Raw genomic sequence first — 20,613 nt, 5'->3', positions numbered from 1 at the left:
CAGTACCTACTGCAGAGATTTTTTCTTGTTAATTTTTATTTGGTGGCCTGATTTAAAATGGAGGAAGAAACTAAGGCATATATGCTGATTGTTTCTAATAGAAAACATTCCAAATTAGCTGTGCTCTAAGTGTGTAGCATTCATACTGTATGTCTTTTTTTATGTTAAAAAGAAATGATTTGAGATGTAAAAACAGTCACCAAAAGCCAGTTCCACTACAGCATTCCTTTCACAGTGTGAGTGGTGTACACAAAAATATTATTTACAGACATTTGTAATAAATCAGACCATTTTAAATGTGTCACCTCCATCCTTGGCATGAAAGCAAAGAGAGAAGAAAAAGTGCATTCACTGGTACCTTCCAGAGAAGCTGTTTTTTAAAACATGCGAACAGCTGTGTGGTGAAGTTCAAAATAACTAATATTTGCATTTGCATGTCCCAATGCTGCAATAAATATACAAAAGATATGACATCAAGTTTAATTTTCCCATTCACTCCAATGACATCTCATGCGCATTAAACCACAAGTGTCCCTGCTGCTGAACTCAGACAGCGATCTGTTTGTGGCCATTTGTACATATTTTTCCTTTTCTGGGCTCAGGGAATGGAAACCTTACATTTTGTATTATTTTTCTCATTTCCCTGCTGTTGAGTTTTGAAGCACTGAAAAACAAACACAAAAAATCTCCTCACTGACCACTTGTTCCTGTATCAGTGAATTTTTCAAAAACAAATATTTCCCAAAAGAAATCACCAGAAAACATAAACCTCATGGTTTAAAATTAATCTCATATGAACACATTGAACTAATAGAACAGGACTGGCCAAAGCGCAGCCTGCAAGCCAGATGCAGCCCCAAAATTCAACGTGTCCCACAGACATATTAGGAGCAGATCCTTCACTGGTGTACATCGATCTTTAATGTGGAGGTGTCACGCATAGATACTACACTTCCCAGCAATGCTCCTGCTTGATCTAAGCAGCAGAAACTTGAACAGCTCTGGTCAGGCTGCTCATATCAAAATAGAATATTGCATGCTGGGACCTATTGAAGATGAGGACAGCTATAATTTGATACCCTTCATTACACTGCTCCTTTTTAATCCTAACTTTTGGCTCTGATAGTATTTATCATTCATACATTTCAAAACACTTTCCAAAGGGAGGCAAGCATCAATATTCCCATTTTACATATGGGGAAATGAGCGGTGAAGTGAGTTACTCATATTAGTGGCGGATTTTAATCTCAATCTTTTTACTCCCATCCTAGTAACCTGTCCACTGGACCATGCTCCCTCCCTTTCAAACAAACTAAATGGGACCCCATGCTCCTGGCAAGTTACTTATGTGCCTTCTTGGTTGGGCAAAGTTTGGGCAACTCATCAACAGAACTATTTTCCTTCTTCCTCCACCCCAACAGAGGTTTCATAATGTGTCAACAACTATAGGCTCAGGCTGAAGGGGAGAAAACAAAGCACAGAACTAGATTTAATTTTCTTCTTCTTTTGTCTTTTAGATGGTCACCATGTGTGGGAAATGGAAGCCAAAACCGACAAAGAAATGTGCAAACCAGTAAGTATGCCTTAAATATTGTAACATCGCAATTAAAAATATGTTTCATTTCTCTAGCACTCTTCTAGAGTGGGCTTTCCAAAACTTTGGCACTCTTTCGCTACCCTGACAGATCAAGTGGTAAGGCCTTCCCTCTTGGAAACCTTTCTTTTAATGGGAGTGGGGACAAAAGACCTTCAATGAAATCTGTTCTGAAAATAAATGCATTTGGAATATGTATTTTCAATATCTGGATGGGGCCAGCCTGTGACTTTTTTTTTTTCTTTTTGCTGGCTCAATTCCACTTTGAGCTCAGCAAAGAAAGAAATACGGTTCTGGGTTCTGCTTTTGCCAAAAAACAAAAAAACCCACCAGACACAACACTTTCTCTGGCTTCCTTGTGCCTTCTCCAGAAAGATTTGGAAGCTCCGTAGGAGACCAGCTTCACAGTTAGAGAAGCATACATCTTTACAAACTGGATCACTGAAATCATCCCTAAAATGCCGCTATTTATAGGTGGGAAGCACAGCCTTTCTTCCAGTCCAGCAATCCTACACAACAGTTTATTAGGAAAAGTAAAGAATAATTTATCCACTGCAGCAGAAATGTGGGCAAACTGTTTAAAGACCTGAATCTGAAACCAGCCAGGATACTAATCACTATCAGTCACTCTTACTCATTCAAAAAAGTCCTTGGTGTCTTTTGGTGATCAAAAACAGAACCACAGTTTTACTTTTGGGTCTAAAAGTTGATGCCGTCAGCAGCTAAGTTTGTTCTTAGCATCCTTTTGGAACATGTTCCACTAGTAATTCAGGGAAGAGAGCAGTCTAAGGGATCACCAGCACCACTTCCTGTAGCACTTGGTGTCCTTTTGAGATATCCCAGCCATGCATTGACCAGGCCTAACCTTTCTGGGATGAGAAGAGCTGACAAGATCACCCCCCAAACTGACATAGCTGGAGAAATATGTTAAATAAAAATATTTCATTGTGGAACATGGAAGTATTAAAAAGGAAAATCTTTTTGTGATACCAAGAGTAAGCGTGAATCACACCATTTAAAGCTCCTTTTTTTTTATAGTACCCATACTGGGCATCAAAGCAGCTCAAACTTTATTAACAAATGTCACCCAGTAATGCCCAACTCTGATCTCAGCATTCTGGAAACTACTCCTCTAAAAGTATAAATCCCTGGCAAGTAACATCTACAAACTTGATACATGTGGTACAGCTTTGGTTATCCTTCCTTCACACTTCTGACCCCAGTAATCAACCTCATTGCTGAAGAAACCCAAATCTAGGCCGAGCTGCAGGAAGTGTTAGCCAGAAAGGACCCAAAAAACATGCTGCAGGCACAACCTTCAGTCCCACCAAGGCTTGCTCACCAGTCAATATGCAGTGACGATATTTCTCTTTGGGAATTCAGCAGAGACATTCCCATAGTTGATGTACCCGTATTATTGTGCAGAGCTACTATCTTAAATATGTACTGACTTTCTAATGTTTGTTTCTGTAGAATTCATTGGTGGTGGAGATACCACCTTTCCGCAATCAGAGAATTACCAGTCCTGTTCAGGTCAATTTTTATGTCTGCAACGGAAAGCGGAAGAGAAGCCAGTACCAGCTATTCACCTATCTTCCTGCTAATGGTAACAATATATTTCTAACCTCAGGTAGTGGAAACTAGAGATATGAATATTTGCTAAAAAGATACAGAAAAAGATAGAATGTAACTAATAATAATTCTGTAACTCACTTGAGCAATTCAGGGTTGTAATTATTGCTATAAAATAAAAAATGTGAGCTGCCCCACTGGGCTGTCTCTTAATTTGCTGTCTGAGGAAGACACCTTCCAAATAAAGTGTTTCCTTTTTGGTGATAGAAATTTCTGAGCTCTCTCTTTTTGGAACAAAATCACAACAAGCATTATTCATTGTCTGCAAAGTCTGTGGCCGCAGGGGGACCCTGGATTGTGCCTGTGTCTGTACATGTTCAGTACATATAAGATCTCCTCATGTGGCATATGAGGAGAAAGAAGGTCCTCTATGCTCATGGGCAGCAGAAACACTCGTTAAAAAATAAGATTGCTGAGCTATTTCTCAGGCTTCCTTGAGAGACAACTTCCCAACCCCAGAGAGCATATCATTTGAACAATGCTTCTGAACTCACCCCATAAACTGTGCTGTGCTCTGAACTGGAATTGGCGTGGGATTTGTCCTGCCACCTATCCTTCACCTGCTTGCCTTTCTGGGGTTGGAAATTTGAGTCTCAAGGTGAAGTGAGAATCCCTCCCAGTGTTACTTACAGGCCACTGTGAGTGCTGAACACACAAGCTCCTTGAATGTGGAGTTGAGAGGCCAGTTCTAGCCTAGGATTGGGTTGTGGAGTAGTTCATGCTATTTTCAGGATAGGTGCCTGGCCCCAGGTCAGAAATGAAGTGAAGTCCATGGCATCCTTTTGATGTCTGTCAGGTTGGTGGGCCAGAGGGACCTGTCAGTGACTCTCTGTATAACAGGCCATACAATGGAGTAAGAGGGAACAGACATTGCTAACTCTCTATTGAACAGCTTGGCTCAAGAAGCATTTTTCTTTCCCTTGAGAAAAACAAGGCTCATTGCACTCATCTTTTCCAGTTGGTTCTTGCAAAGTCTGCATGCAAGAGGGTATTGAGTGTACCACTTAGAAACTATTCCAGGATATCCCGTGAGAGAAATTAGATTACATGGCTACTTTTTTGAAGTGCCTTCTGTCCCCCTACTTTCTTACCATTCAAATCAGAAAATTGCTTTCCAGCTGAATCCTACTTTGGAGCATTGCTGAAAAGCATAAGAGGAAGGGAAATCGGAAGGTGTCTTATAAAATCTTTTATGTATATGAAAGGTTTGGGGTATGGGGATTTTCACAACAAGCGTGGTAATCTGTGCTGTTTTGGAACCTCATGTTGCCAAATGCTGTGAAGTGATGGTAACCTACCAATACTAGGTGCATTCAAGAGAGAGGTGTGCGCAATATTCATCATAAAAAAGGTAAATTTACTCCTGTTTATTTACATTTACTTATGAACTTTAAAATGGATCAATTTCAGAGAGCCCTTTTTTGGTGAGCTAAGAAGGTTTATTTAAAGTGAAAGTGATCTAATTGTTGAGGGAATGGGTTGGCAAGGAAAATATGCTTAAATTCACACTTTTCACAGGTTTCCAATGTGAAAATAGCCATTTTGTAGGAATTTTACACAAAGTAAAATGTGAGTTGCATGATATGGCTTGGAAAAAACAACCCTGCAAACATTCTAGGTGAAATTCCATCAAATACAAATGTTGAATTTTACCCAACTCTAGTTTGAGGCCAGTCCTGACTTTTATCATGACTTTAATTCAGAATAAAGCATCATAAAGTAACAGGGAATTTGACAGCAGCAGATTACTCCTTAAATGTAATAGTAGGACTCTACTGAGATGGTTGCCCCAGGTTTTGTTGAATTAGCCTAATTATGCAAATCTTCTCTGCAGTGTGTATGTCTATGTATAGTCAAAGATTGTGTAACTCTTCTAGATGACAAACAGAAGAGTTATCATTCTCTTACATGATGCCTTCAGCAGCAAACATCTGTTGTGATGGCCAGAGCTAGTGCTCACCTAGCCATATAACTTCCATAGATATTTAAATCTCAAGTCCGTTGCTGACTGTTATTTGCACTATCACATCTTCTTTCAAACAATACTCCTTTGTTTTTCATCTACCTGGCCCTGAGTCTCCATTGCCCTGTACCTTATGCAGTCATGTACACGAGTGCAAAGTGGGTGTAAACCACTACCATTCGGATTTGGTAGCTCTTTACACTAGTATAAATAACTTCCCAAGAAGCAGGCAATGGAGAATGATTTCCTACTTTATTATGTTGAGCTCTTGCGACAATGTCATTTTTTGAAACACCGCGGGCCTGATTCGCCACTCCGATACTGGTTTTATGCCCATGTAACTCCAAGGACTTCAAACCAGTGCAGTCTTGATTGACAGGTGTAGAACCAGTGTAAGAGAGTGAAAAATCTGACCTAGGAGACCCTTTTTACATATAATATATAAATAATTTTAAGAAACATGCTGATTTGTTTACGAACTCCCTTATGCCTACAGAAGTAGTAAGGACAAATATATTTTTGAAATCACCTTTAATTATTCAAAGAGTATAATTTTTGTATTTGGTGATGCTTGTAATTTGCATCATGCCCTTTAGTGGTAAGGATGAGACATCTTGACTATTTTCATATATGTATATACATGCAAAAATTAAACTAATAGTTTAGCACCAAACTCAGTTATCTCCAAATATGCTATATTTAATGCAGATATTTTTTAAGCTGCACTTGTTTATTTAATTTAATTCACAAGCTTCTTGTAGTTTGCCAAGATATTATAGAAAACCAAAGTTCTACTCATCAAGAAAAAAATAATTAAGCCAGCAATTACTATGTTATCTAGGTAAAAAGGTTTTAAAAAATAACAGCAGCGTATCTGTCCAGTTAACTCCTCCTGACTTGTGCAGACAAAATCACACAAAGTGTAGAGGCGATCAGGTTTTTAACAAGCAAATGTCAAAGTAATCATCAAGGATTAGATGTGGGTTTACGTGGCTATTGGGATATTTTTTGTAAATATTGCTGCAGTGTTATTCAGGCCTGAGCTACTGTATATCAGCTTTACCCTGAAGCCTGCAGGCTTTAAACTTTTGACATTATACACTGGACATATCTGTCACACAGAATATAAGCAATTTCCTTAGCCTATTGATTTAGGTGAGTCTGCACAGCTCATTTTTTCATGGCCAAATACCAGAAAATATCCCAATTCCCCCCCACTGTTCAATGGTGTAGACCATTAATCTCTGCAAAGCAAAATGAGATCACTCTTCAACAGTCCACCCTTTAAAGGTGGTCTTCATAGTAGCCTTTTTTCAATATTTGCCCAATAGGCTTTATCAATATAGAATGTAATGTTCACTTGTGAAGAAGCATTAGCCAACTCTGCATTTGAACTGTATTTTCATCTAGAAACACCATTAGTATTTGTGCTTAATATTTTTATTTTGTGTAAGATTGGATATGTTTTTGTTTATATGAGTTTGTTATATGATTAGCATAATCATTTATGTTAATAGGAATATTAGTGGACATAATCAGTAGAGTTTGGGGAATTATCTAATCTGAAGGATGTTATAAAAGAAGGAAAGCACTTAAAAATGTATGCTACTGTTAAAAATCCATTTGAGATTCCATACAGCATGTGTATGCTACTCTTAAGAAGGTCTAGATAAGACTAGGGTCCAGATTTTTAAAGGGGTTAGACATCCAAATACCTTTGAAAATCTAGCCCTAGTTCCCTATCTCAGATGTAGATGTTTAAAGTTGTCCTGTTGCATGGAATTTTGGAAAAAGTTGAGAAGATTTTAAGAAATTCATTAACTGTTAGAGTTAGGTGTCTGCTTATTCAGATTTCTTTTGAACAGATACATTAAAAATCAAGGAGACCTTTTTAGGATTTTGTCTCTCACAAAGAGGGGCTTAGTGTCATCTAAAATATCTGTGCTGTGTGCAAGAGTGCTGATGTCACATACTGCTTTAGTTCATCCAAAAGTTCTCTCTTCCATTACATTTTGCCATGTAAATGTTATTTAACAAAGCAGGGAAAACAATCAATGAGTTTGTGTCCAGGAAAGATTGTTATGATGCGGGGAGGAGAATGTTAGGACTTCCAAACTGTCTCTGTAAATTAGATCTGAAAATAGAGGCCAAATTCTGCTCCCAGGGCATGTCTACATTGCCCCACAGCTCAGACTATGAGGGTGCGAAGAGCATGCACACCAAAAAGCTGAGCTGGAACTCCTCCGTGTGGATGCTGCAGGTGTGAACTAAAAGGTTCCTAGTTTGCATTAATGTAGTCCTCTTCAAATAGGTCTATATTAGTGCAAAATAGGAACCTTTTAGTTCACACCCACAGTGTCCACACAAGAGGGTTAAGGTGCAGTACTTTGGTGGCACTGCTATTCACACCCCAGGAGTTCAAGCTGTGGGGCAGTGTAGACATGCCCTCAGATACACTGGTGTAAACTCATTTAAAGTAAATCTGTTGTCTTCAGTGAAATTATACCAGTGCAGCTGAGATCATAGATCTTAGTTAACTTAAAGCACTAGAAGATGTAATAAGGTGTGTTAGATATAATAAAGAAAACCAGTTCAATCAAACAGGAAGCTACCATTTTTAAAGTCTAATCACATAGTCTGAGACAGGAAATACCAGTCATGATCACATTAAAGAAAGGGAAGAGGCTGTTTTTTCACACTATTTTAAGCTATAAATAGCAAAGATTTTGTGTATTCAGTGTAACTTTTCCCATTTAAAAAACATTGGTTTTTAGGAAAATTTTTGTGTTCCATCAGTGAAGTTAATAGGAAGTTGAAAAAGTTGGTGTACCTGTTACACTGACACCAAAAATATTGTTTCGTACATTGTTGTTGGTAAAATATTTCCTGTTCTATGTTTCACTCATGCTTTTAACTCTAATGAATTATTTTAAAATAATATATTACTTTATAAATGTTATCCCTACCACTTTTATTATTTAGTTAAATGCAGGTGATGAGCTGCGTGATCTTCATTTAAAAGCTTAATATATTGGATACATTTGGGGATGTTTGCTTCAGCATATGAGGGCCAATTTTCAAAAGAACTCAGCTTCTTTTTTAGCAACTAAATAAGCACCCAGTGTGCTGAGCTCTTTTGAAAATCTGGCCACTTATTTAGGGGCCTAAATAAAAGCTAAGTTCTTTTGAAAATCTAACGTAAGCTTTGAGTGCTACGCTCTTCTGAAAACCTGATACTTAGTTACTAGATATATCTTATTAATGTTTCATAGCTTTGCAGTATGAAAGTGAAGAAAGTTCTTAGTGTGTTTATGGAAAGGGTGATCAGTGCCCACTGCATATTTTTTTCAGCATCCTACTCAGCTTCCTGCCTTAGTTCTAAAATTATCTCTTGACTATGCTGCAGAGGAGTACAATCAGCAGTTTTCTAGTGATTACATTTAGCAGTCACACCTCCATTTCGTCTCACCTCTTCCGCCAGCAGTTCACTTTCTAAGTTAACATGCTACATTAGTCATATTAGCTGAAAACAATAAAATGAAGATGTAAAGCAATGAGCTTTAATGTGACATAGAAAGCAACGTTTATTGATAGCCACCTGACACATTTCAACTTGGAACTTTTGGTGAACTTTCATATCTGAGGCTGGCAAAATATGCGTCCTTGCTATGTCTGCAAACTGATCATAGGATTACATGGGGAACCTGGGCCAAATCCTGTCATGGGGTTGTAAAAAGGTCAGAAAATGCACCAGGTCAGATAACATAAGGTTAGAAAGAGGACCTGCTCTTCAATGAGCTTGCAAGATGAGACAGGTGAAAGTGGTGTGTGTGTGTGTGTGTGTGTGTGTGTGTGTGTGTGTGTGTGTGTGTGTGTGTGTGTGTGTGTGAGAGAGAGAGAAAGAGAGACAGACAGACAGACAGACAGACAGACAGACTAGGAGAATTGTAGACCCTGGCTTGCAGAGGCCATTCGGAAAGCTGCTGACTGACACACCCAGTGCTCATGACAGGCAGCTAAACCCAGATAAACCAAAGCAGAAAGAGAAAGTAACCCTCACAGCTGCTTTTGCTACCACACACTTCAGCCCCATAGAAAGTCACTTTTAGTTAGTTCAGGGCTAACTCAGAAAACCAAAGAATCAACAGTGTAAATGTGCCTGAAAGTGCGTGTAAATTGTATTTATATCCACTGTAAATCAACTTTCTGCTGCCAAAGCTGTGCAAAGAGGGGCTTAGTGTAACTGTGAATTAGGCCCAAACTCTCAAATATATTAGAAATGACATTGTAAGCATTGATAAGCATTCTCCTCCATCTTCTTTTTATAGGCAGCAAGATTCCTGAAGGGTGTGTAGTAAAGTCTGCACTAATCAGGGCAGAATAACAAGGAAGGTGGAAAGGCTTGGACGGAATTTTTCTTTACTTTTTTTTTTGAAGGTGAAAATATGAATCATGGTTGCTCATTTCTACACAATGTGCTGTTACAATTTATTTCATTTTGGCTGCTCTGTGGCTGAATGTTACTTTTGACATTTAACAGTACAACAAAAAGCAGGCAAGGCTTTGTCAGACTCCTGTTTCCACTTAAACAGTGGATAAATTCATCATAACTGGGCCATCAACTCTTGTTACATTCCAGCAGCTGAGTGTGTTCTAGAACAGCAGGAGAAGTGGAATCTCACTTTTGAGCCTTTTTTCTCCAATATTATGCTGTTGGATTCCACCCCACCGTCTGCACCTCTAATGTATATTTAACTCTAGTGCAAGGGCTTTCATCCTTCAGCCAAATGAGAATTCCATTAGCCACTGGCCAGGAGTCAAATAGCCACACCTCATTTGCAGATTGCGCTCATCCTGGCTTTTAATAAAGAGATTTGGGCTATGGACCCCACTAGTCTTAGTATGCAGCACTCCATCTTGATCGAATGGCCTCCCGCAAAGATCACAGATGAACATATCGTGATGAGACCTCTCTGTTGAGGTTAAGGGTGGTCACTTCCAACACTAGACTCTAGAGTTACAATTGACCTGTAAACTCCATTTTGGTGCCACTGGTCACTTGTAAAAGATAATTCTGAGAATTCAGGGCTATATATTCTCACACTTTAACTCTCACTGAGCAGTATCTCACTTAGCAAATAGTCCGACTGACTTCAAGGTACTGTTCAGCCTGAGTCAGGATGCCAGAATCTGGCCTGTGGTCCTTATCACTGAAGCTTCCTGAGCTCTCCCCTATACTTTAGCATTTTTAGGGCTATCATTTGCCACCCTTACACAGGTGATGCCAATGTGAATACTCAAGATGTGAGTGTAATCAGGGTTGGATCATTAGGCTCTTCCAACTGGTTTAAAAGCCAAAAAGTAAAACTTCCATAAAGGAGATGAGGTTTCAAATTGTAAGAGCTAGATAATATAACCATTTGGTTTTGTTCTCCTGGAGTGGCTGATCAGCATAATTAATCTAGCCCTGTAGTTGATGCTGAAGGGAATGCTGTTCTGGTGATTGCATCAGATAAACTATACATGAGAAAATGTATTTTGTAGGCTGTGGAGAAAGACTGTCTAAGTCTGAAGGAGAAGGCTGAGTAAGGGCTAAAATGGCTCAGAATAGGCAAGATCAAAACACGTTGTAAAGAGTGATGAAAAATGACATGCTGGGGTAAAGCCAGATTAGCCTCCTTGGTGCTGATGATAGAGTAGGAGTAAAAGTACTGGTGATATATTAGAATGTAACCATTGATTGGCCAAAGAAACCTTCATTAGAGCAATTTACAGCACACTCTGTGTGTTAGTCTGTCTAGAGCCACTAGACTCTGGAGAGAGAGAAAGGAAGAGAAAACCTAAATAAGAGAGGGGCTTACAGAAATCCAGGGCATATAAATATTTATAGCATAGAAAGTGAATCTTGTGAACTAGTTAACAATAATTCCTGTGTTTACATGATGAAAAATATGCATGTTTGATTGTGATTCTAATCTCAATACACAATTTCCATCAATAAATATTCCTTTAAACCAACAACCCCTTGAAGATTACATCCCACACTGGCTGTACAATTCTGCCTATATACAATAGGATGCATAAATTATGGCTACTCCCACATTAATGCCTCTTTGGGCACTCTGCCCACAATTTACATTTTAATATTCACAACTCCCTGGAGGGAAAGCAGACAGAGCGAGGGATGCAAGAGTAATGTTAAATCTCTTGATATAATATTTTACAATATTGCAGAACCAGGGTGCCTGAATCCCACATCTGTGTATTTATTAGGGCTGTCAATTAATTGCAGTTAACTCAAGTGATTAACTCAAAACAAATTAACTTGATTTTAAAAATTAATCTTGATTAATCACAGTTTTAGTTGCACTGTTAAGGAATAATAAAATACCAGTTTAAGTTTATTACAAATATTTTTGGATGTTTTTCTACATTTTCAAGTATATTTCAATTACAGCACAGAATACAAAGTGTACAGTGCTCACTTTATTTTTATTACAAATATTTACACTGTAAAAAAGAAAAACCAAAGAAATAGTATTTTTCAATTCACCTCATACAAGTACTGTAGTGCAATCTCTGTATTGTGAAAGTGCAATTTACAAATGTAGATTTTTTTTGTTACATAACTGCACTCAAGAACAAAACAGTGTAAAACTTTAGAGCCTACAAGTCCATTCAGTCCTATTTCTTGTTCAGCAAATTGCTAAAACAAACAAACATTTACAGAGATAATGCTGCCTGCTTCTTATTTACAATGTCACCTGAAAGTAAGAACAGTCCAGGCATTTGTATGGCACTTTTGTCGCCAGTTTGCAAGGTATTTCCATGCCAAATATGTTAAACCAGTGGTGGGAAACCTGTGGCCCGCGAGCCGCATGCGGCCCATCAGGGTAATCTGATTGTAGGCTGCAAGACATTTTGCTGACATTGACTGTCCGCAGGCATGGCCCCCCCAAGCTCCTGATGGCCATGGTTCGCTGTTCCCAGCCTATGGGAGCTGGCATCTGGCTGCCGCTTCCCGCAGCTCCCATTGGCCGGGAATGGCGAACTGTGGCCACTGGGAGCTGTGGGGGGCCGTGCCTGCGGACACTCAATGTCAGCAAAATGTTTCACGGACAGCAATCAGATTACCCTGATGGGCTGCAGGTTGTCCACCACTATGCTAAATATTCGTATGCCCCTTCATGCTTCAGCCACCATTCCAAGTGATGACACTTGTTTAAAAAATAACGCATTCATTAATTTTTTACTGAACTCTTTGGGGGAGAATTGTATGTCTCCTGCTCGGTGGTTTTACCCACAATCTGCCATATATTTTGTGTTATCGCAATCTCAGATGATGACCCAGCATATGTTGTTCGATTTAAGAACACTTTCATTGCAGATTTGACAAAACGCAAAGAAGGTACTAATGAGAGATTTCTAAAGATAGCTACAGCAGTCGACCCAAGGTTTAAGAATCTGAAGTGCCTTCCAAAATCTGATAGGGAGGAGGTGTGGAGCATGCTTTCCAAAATCTTAAAAGAGCAACACTCCAATGCAGAAACTACAGAACCTGAACAATCAAAAAAGAAAATCAATCTTCTGCTGGTGGCATCTGATTCAGATGATGAAAATGAACGTGTGTCAGTTCATGCTGCTTTGGATCATTATCAACCAGAACTTGTCATCAGCATGGAAGCATATCCTCTGGAATGGTGGTTGAAGCATGAATGGGCATACAAATGTTTAGCATATCTGGCACGTAAATACCTTGCAATGCCGGCTACAACAGTGCCATGCAAACTCAATTCGCTAAACAAGAAGTAGGACTGAGTGGACCATTGTTTTATTTTTGAGTGCAGTAATGTAAAAAAAATTCTACATTTATAAGCTACACTTTCACAATAAAGAGATTGCACTACAGTACTTGTATCGGGTGAATTAAAATACTATTTCTTTTGTTTATCTTTATACAGTGCAAATATTTGTAATAAAAAATAATATAAAGTGAGCACTGTACACTTTGTATTCTGTTGTAATTGAAATCAATATATTTGGAAATGTAGAAAACGTCCAAAAATATTTAAATATATTTAAAAGAAAGACATTGGTGTTACTTTTCTTTTCTAAGTAATCATCTTTCCTTCAAGCAGCAAAAAGGAACATTTGCTATAAGAGATGATCGCAAGAAATCTTGATGAAACAAGTCCCATTTCAGACCTAAAATTAATCTATTCCAATCAGACATCTAGTTCCAATTCAGAACTTTCAAACAACGTCCTAAGTGCTCAAGCCACATTATTTTAGATTGCAACTGGGTCATACAGGCAAAGGCAAAGTATTTGGAGACCATAAAGATCTGACAACTGTGAAGTTTTGTTTTAAAAAAATAGAAAGAAAGCTCTAACTTGTTTCACATGTTTTTTAAAATCATATTTTGACTTGATTTACTCTTGTCAAAGTTGCATGATTTATTTTCTATCATAAGACATTAATCATGTCTCCTAGAAATTTCTTTTCCCCTCATATTCAAGGAAATGTAATACATTCTTTTTATCATTATTAACAAGCACACAAATCAGATGTCCCTGGGCTATCCCTCCAGTTTAAAAGAGTGCACATGTCTCTACAATATGTAGTATCTTGTCTTCATTTAAATATGTGTTGAACAACCTAATAGTTTAACAGCAGTTGAAAAACGTTTAGTAATTGAATTACCTGAAAGTACTTTCTAATCAGATAATGGTGCTGTCTGAGAATATACACAAAATCAGATTATAGACATGATGTAGGTACAGGATTTTAGTCTATTTGGATACTATGCTGATACATACACACACATCAGAGCCCTTAAAACCACACATATAGAAATGTACAGAACAATCATGCTGACTAATTAGATAATTGCTTTAAAATTAAAAGATGAAATTCAGTAAAGACAGGTGCAAAGTACAGCACTTTAAGAAGGAAAAATCAAGTACACAGCTACAAAATGGGAATAACTGGCTAGGTCATAGTATTGCTGAAAGAGAACTGAGGGTTATCATGGATCACAAACTGAATCTGAATCAACAATGTGATGCAGCTGTGAAAAAGGCTAATATCATTCTGGGGTGCATTAACAGGAACGTCATCTGTATGACATGAGAGGTACTTGTCCTACTTTACTCGGTACCAGTGAGGCCTTAGTTAGAGTATTGTGTCCGGTTCTAGGTGTTACACTTTAAGAAAGATGTGGAGAAATTGGAGAAAGTCCAAAGGAGAGCAACAAAAATGATAAAAGGTTTTTTTTTAAAAAAAAAAGCCTCAGCATGTTTAGTTTTGAGAAAAGATTGATGAGGGGGACCCGATAACAGTCTTCAAATATGTTAAGGGCTGTTATAAAGAGGACTGTGATCAATTATTCTCTATGTCCACTAAGGTAGCACAAGAAGTAATGGGCTTAATCTGCAGGAAGGTAGAGTTAGGTTAGATATGAGGAAAAACCTTCTAATTATAAGGATAGTTAAGCACTGGAATAGGCTTCCAAGGGGGGTTGTGGAATCTCAGGAAGTTTTTAAGAACAAGTTGGACAGATACGTGTCAGGGATGGCTTAGGTTTACTTGCTTCTGCCTCTGCACAGGAAGCTGACTTTGATGACCTTTTGAGGTCCCTTCCAGCCCTATGTTTCTAGCATTGCTATTCATAAATAAGGAAAGCAACCAATCAGCATTAAAGGTATCTGATTTCTTTCCCTAAATGGGGGCAGCAATCAAATGAATCCCATAAATGAACTATTCCTGATTCACGGGTTCCTCTGTTAGTGGCCATCACAATAATACCTGAGATGAGAATTGGGCGTCGGGGCTGTGTACTCTTTCAGACAGTTGAATCCCATCACTCTATAGAAGACCCAGTGGGCCAGATCCTAGTCTGTGTTTAGTCTGCTTAAAATTGTTCTTGTGCTGTAAAGCAGCCATAAAGCTGGCAAAAACACAAATTTTCTCTATCCCTCCATCATAGAGATGCTCCAATAGCTCCTACCCCATCATACCTCTGACACAGAGGGTACAGCAGGGATGGGGAGGGCCTTGTTTGGGTGCTATGGTGATCCCTGAATACCTGAGAGTAATTTATGCCAGAGCCTGGCCCAGTCAGGAGTGAATAAACATGGTTTAAAACTAGGTTTATTTCATATTCCCTCCCCCTTCCTTTTCCCTCCTCTAGTCTTTCATCAAGCTCAGCTCAGCCATCCCAGGGACTCTGGGTTAATGACTGAAGTTACTCAAGACATACTTTGTAGGCCCAATAAATAATAAAGCATTGTCATTCGCACCCCACACTACCACCACCATAGGCATCTAGGCCCTGGTGTTTACAAATAGGGGAGGACAAATGCAGTAGGGGAAAATGGATATAGTACATGGGCCACATTGCCATATGAGTGCTGTGCCCCCATGGTGACTCAATCTGTTTTTCGTTTTGTTGATTTTTAAAACCTATCCTTAGTCCTTCAGAAAACGTATCTTTTTCAAAATGAAAAAATAAAAATAGATTAAATGACCTATGTGTTTTTCAAAGATTTCTTCCTTTTCCCCCTCCATTTCCTCACTTCCTAGAAGGCTTCTGCATTTTCATTCCTCTTTCCTTAGTGAAGAGCTGTTGGCTGAGAGAAGAATTTTTAATGGCATGTCTTTGGGTTCTCCCTTGTTAACAACACTATGCCAGTTGTCAGCTAAGCAGAGGCAAAAAAGAAGCCACAGTTTACATAATCCCTACAATTACTAAAAGAGCACAGGTTGGTTTACTATGTATTGGTGCTGCTTTGCACATAAACGACTTAAAGGGTCTAGATTGCTCGGGTGCCGTTCATTTCTGTGGCACTGGTTCAGTTCTGCCCCAAGATGTTACAATCTGATAGTTGTTTGGTGACCATTAGGAATGAATTGATTAATACATTTCCTAGTGGAAAATGTTCACATCACACACAAAAAGCACCATCTCAAGACACACCTTTGTTGAGAATCTCAGCAGAGAGTCCAAGAACTGAATGGGTCTGTAGACTGAGCTATCATCTTAATCGCTAGAACTGTTAGTCCCTCCATGAGAGGACTGAGGGACTGAGACACCCTGACAGAGTATTGTGAGGAAGTTTGCATTCTCTCTGCAGCTGTTATATAGTAAAGCAGGAAATTTCAATCTTTAGGGTGGACAATTTGTCAATTGTCACCAGCAGTGACTTTTGCTTAAAAATCAAAACGTGGGGTGAAATCCTGAGTGTATTGAAGTAACAAAAATATGCTTAAAAGATAAGTAAAAGTGGGTCCAAATTGATAACCATTTCTAAATTAGTGAGCATTAAGAGACTTCTAGATCAGTAGCAGATGAGATGACACGTGGTATCTTTTGGAGGGATGTCTGGTTCTCTGTTACAGGGTGTTCTGTTTGTATCAAGACTACTCGATGACAGAGCTTTTCAAAGGCACATATAGCGTTTAGTTGCCCATCTCAATCACAGACTTTAAGGCCAGAAGGTACCATCATGATCATCTAGTATGACCTCCTGCACATTGCACCTACCCACTACTGTAATATGTCCATAACCTCTGGCTGAGTTACTGAAGTAATCAATTCTTGATATAAAGACCTCAAGTTACACAGAAGCCACCATTTACTCTCGTTCAAATCAGCAAACATCCCATGCCCCATGCTGCAGAATAAGGCAAAAAAAAACAACAAACCCCCAACCCTAATATCTCTGCCAATTTGACCTGCAGGAGAATTTCGTCCTAAACTCTTTTATACTCCTTTGAAAATCCCAGCCTAAATTGTCACTAGTGGTGAGACATTTATTCCCAAAGTTCAAGAATTTTGTGTGTGTAAGTGATGAAAAATTATGTAGCTGTTTTTAATACAGTATCCAAAATTTGTAGATGGGTTCCAGATGAATGTTCTGCACCTTGAATGGTGGATATTTTGTTTGATATGCTCTATCAAACCAAGGGCAAAATAAATATATTATAGGACAGTAAATATCTGGATTTTTGATACATGTGTGGAAATGTGACTTGATTAGGTTACAGTTAATAAGAATAAACCTCTGTATCATTGAAATGATTATATTTTCTCTATCCATTTGTGTTAATAATGACAAAAAAAAAGGGGGGTTTAAAAAACCCATCTGGATTGCTAAAGTGTAAAAGCAAACAGACTTGTTAGAATTGTCCATATATGTATGTACATATATGTACATTTTAAAAGCTTTTAGGAACCCACTCGTAAATGTGCATGATTTATTATTTTTCTTCAAGGCTTGATATATTAACTTTTTACCTTCTAAGAAAAACCTTTCAGTTAAACCCAGGCTTGCAACACTCACTGAAATATTTCTCCCACATTCAAACCCACACAGAGGGCCATTGTTTTAAGTCCAGTGACTTGATATGATGTCATAAATGCTAATCTTTCTGAGCAAGAATTGGAGGTAGCTTTGATTTATTATAGCCAGTGCTGCTGCCAACACATGGTTCTCAGAGCTTCACATTAAATGAGATGACATAATGACACAAGTCCAGCAGACTAAGGTGATATCATCAAGCCATTTAAAAACAATTAGCACAGTTAAGCTGCTTATCAGATTAATTTAGAACTTTGAACATTTTCATATTTTAATATTTCAAACTATGGACTGTCCAAGATCATCAGTAGACCAATCTAATGCATTATATAAAAGCAAGTATTTTAAAATAATTAACAATGATAAATCAAATATATGTATTATTCCTTTGCACAGTAAGAACCTGATCTTTGCAAAGCTTTGGGATTACTCAAGTGAGTAAAATTACTTGCATGCACAAGCCTTTGCAGGATCAGGCATCATGTTTGTTATTTGCTCTTTTATAAACTGTGATCTCATTGTGTTTATTTGTTATTGGTATGTCTCAGAGTGTAGCAAAGGCAATTTTTAATTTTTCATTGTAATAAGCTGAGAGTCTGCAGTGCAGAGTGTTATCTCACCACCACAAAGCAGCCCTAAAACAGCATGCTTATTGACATTTGAGACTGCTGTATTAAATTAAAACATAGTCCCGTTCATGCTAATAGTGCTGATAGATTCTGAACAGCTGCAGGGCTTTTTGTTGTTTGTCATTTTAACACTGTTTTCTAGCTAGAATTGTAGTGTCTCGTTCAGCTTGGTGTCATTTAAAGAAGACGTTTGAGCTGACAGCCAATTTGAAATATTTGACCTGATAGTGTAAAGTAGATTGAGTTAATACTGTTTTCTGTTAAATATTAACTCCAGAGCTATTAATCATATTCTTGGCATCTCATGGCTTTTCCCCACACATAATATGGGGAATCGTATGTCACATGAAGCAAAACAATCTAAGAGTCATAGGTGTCCAAAAACTGAATGACAGAGGCCCAGCAATTAGCTTCATGGCAAATTATGCCTTCTGAAGGGTGCATTGAGACTTAATACCCGGTATCTGGCCTCAGATTTCTCTAGGTTTGAAATTAGCATGAACATAAGACATAAAGGTAAATGGTGTCAGATACATTATGTTTCACCATTACTCTCTTGTTGGCTGATGATCTGCCACAGCCATGGCAAAGAAACCCACTGGATTGGTCCCTAAGCTAGAAGAAGATGTCTTGATAATGCAAGCTGATATTTAAGGGGCCAGGCTGCTAGTGTAAACTGGTATGGCTCCACTGGGTATTTCTAGACTCTGCGCTGCAGCGGGGAGGTATGATTCCCAGCATGGGTAGACAGACTTGCGCTCGTCCACTTGAGCTAGTGTGCTGCAAAAAAATAGCAGTGTGAACGTAGCAGCACAGGCAGTGGCTTGGGCGAGCTGCCTAAGCTCCAACGCAGGGGGTCGGCAGGCTGGAACTCAGGTGGCTAGCCTGGGTTTCCACCAGAGCTACAACATCCACACTGCTATTTTTAGTGTGCCAGCTCAAAGTGAGCTAATGCCATGCTGGAAATCGCATCTCCCAGTTGCAGTGTAGACATACCCAAAGACGTCTGTGGAGCTATGCTGTGTGCTTGACCCAAATAAAAGTCATGAAAGGACTATAGGGATGGGGATAGCCGTTAGCTGGTATGTGAGGCCCTTCTTAGCCTTATAACGTGACAAAGCAAATACTTGTAACTTGTTTGTTGTTTAAAGAAATGCCTTGGTTTCCAGGATGATAAACTGATGCTACAAACAGGGCATCGAGTAGTGAATAGTGATAAAACTAGAGACAGACCCGAGAGAAGAAAAAATGCCCTTAATTAATTTTTTGATGATGTGCATAAAATATACAGGACCTGATCGTTCCCTGTGTAGTCATTTGCAAAATGAATGCAAAACACCAGCTTTCTGATCAGTAACCTTTTATACCAGCTTTGCACAGGTGCAAATCACTAACAGACTGGCCAGGTAGTGGCGAATCAGAGCCCAGGTTTCTTCCAAACTCCATTTGAAAAGTATCAGCTGGTGCATGTTACCAGCTTTTGCTATTCCACTTGACAGAATTACATATGCTGGAGAGATGCAGCTGGAATGTCACAAATACACTACAAGTCAAGTAATATAGCTATCCATTCCTATAAAGAGACTAAGTCTGATAAGAAAACTGACTGTAATGGTTTTCATCTGCTCCTTTCTGCAGACACACTCATCTTTACAAATCTGATTCTAGCTCTTCTGGGTAATTCCTTGAAAACAAAGATCCCACGGGGCCTAATTCTCTAACACATGAACCTGGTGAAGACATTTATACTTCCATATAGGTGAAGTAAATGCAACTGTCGTGATTTGGTAGAACTTTTTACTCTCATTTTACACACTATAAAAGGTGCAAGGCAGTCGGGAATCAGGCCCACGTTCTTTAACAATTTCAGCATTAATGCTTTTTTTCCCTCTCCCAGTACAATACCTATATTAGTAATGAGATTAGCAGATAAACAGTATTTAACACTGGGGACCTTTTTATTACACTGGAAAAACACTTTGGGGGATTTAATAGACAAGATTTAGCTGAACTAGTTCAGAAACCTCCAAGTACATCCAAGTAGCCACTATTTACCTGGAGACCTGATAAATTAAGAGGTGCACAAAAGTTGATGTAATTGATATCAGTAAATCTGTGTAAATTGCTGTAGCTTGCATGCTGATGGAGGAGGAGGAGGTGGTGGCAAGAAAAGCAACAAACAGTGTGTAAGATTATAAGCAGGACCCAGACTTTGTCTTTTCACCTTCTTACATCATCGCATTGGTTACTTTTCTGGCTATAAACTCACTCTTCTGCCACACCACATCCTGTGGATTATACCTACTCCTCATTGTGGGGCCTGACCCATCTCTGTATTACTCCAGTTGTACACCAGTGTGACTCCACTGAACACACAGTTAGCATGTCAGTGTTGGCTGATTCAGAACTGCCTTACATCAGTTGTCTGACAGC

At 38.7% G+C, this 20,613-nt stretch overlaps 1 protein-coding gene across 3 annotated transcripts in view; it reads left to right on the top strand.

Moving 5' to 3' along the window:
• Positions 1-20,613, top strand: part of NFATC1 (nuclear factor of activated T cells 1) — a 143,802-nt gene that overhangs the window by 81,784 nt on the left and 41,405 nt on the right. For all 3 annotated transcript variants that reach the window (XM_030552598.1, XM_030552599.1, XM_030552600.1), the window contains exons 7-8: positions 1,518-1,573; positions 3,068-3,200. In XM_030552598.1, coding sequence (XP_030408458.1) covers positions 1,518-1,573; positions 3,068-3,200 — 189 coding nt within the window. The remainder of the gene's footprint in view (positions 1-1,517; positions 1,574-3,067; positions 3,201-20,613) is intronic.

This window comes from Gopherus evgoodei, chromosome 2 (genome assembly GCF_007399415.2).
Source record: "Gopherus evgoodei ecotype Sinaloan lineage chromosome 2, rGopEvg1_v1.p, whole genome shotgun sequence".
Taxonomy (NCBI): domain Eukaryota; kingdom Metazoa; phylum Chordata; order Testudines; family Testudinidae; genus Gopherus; species Gopherus evgoodei.
This window is presented reverse-complemented; position numbering and strand designations above follow the sequence as displayed.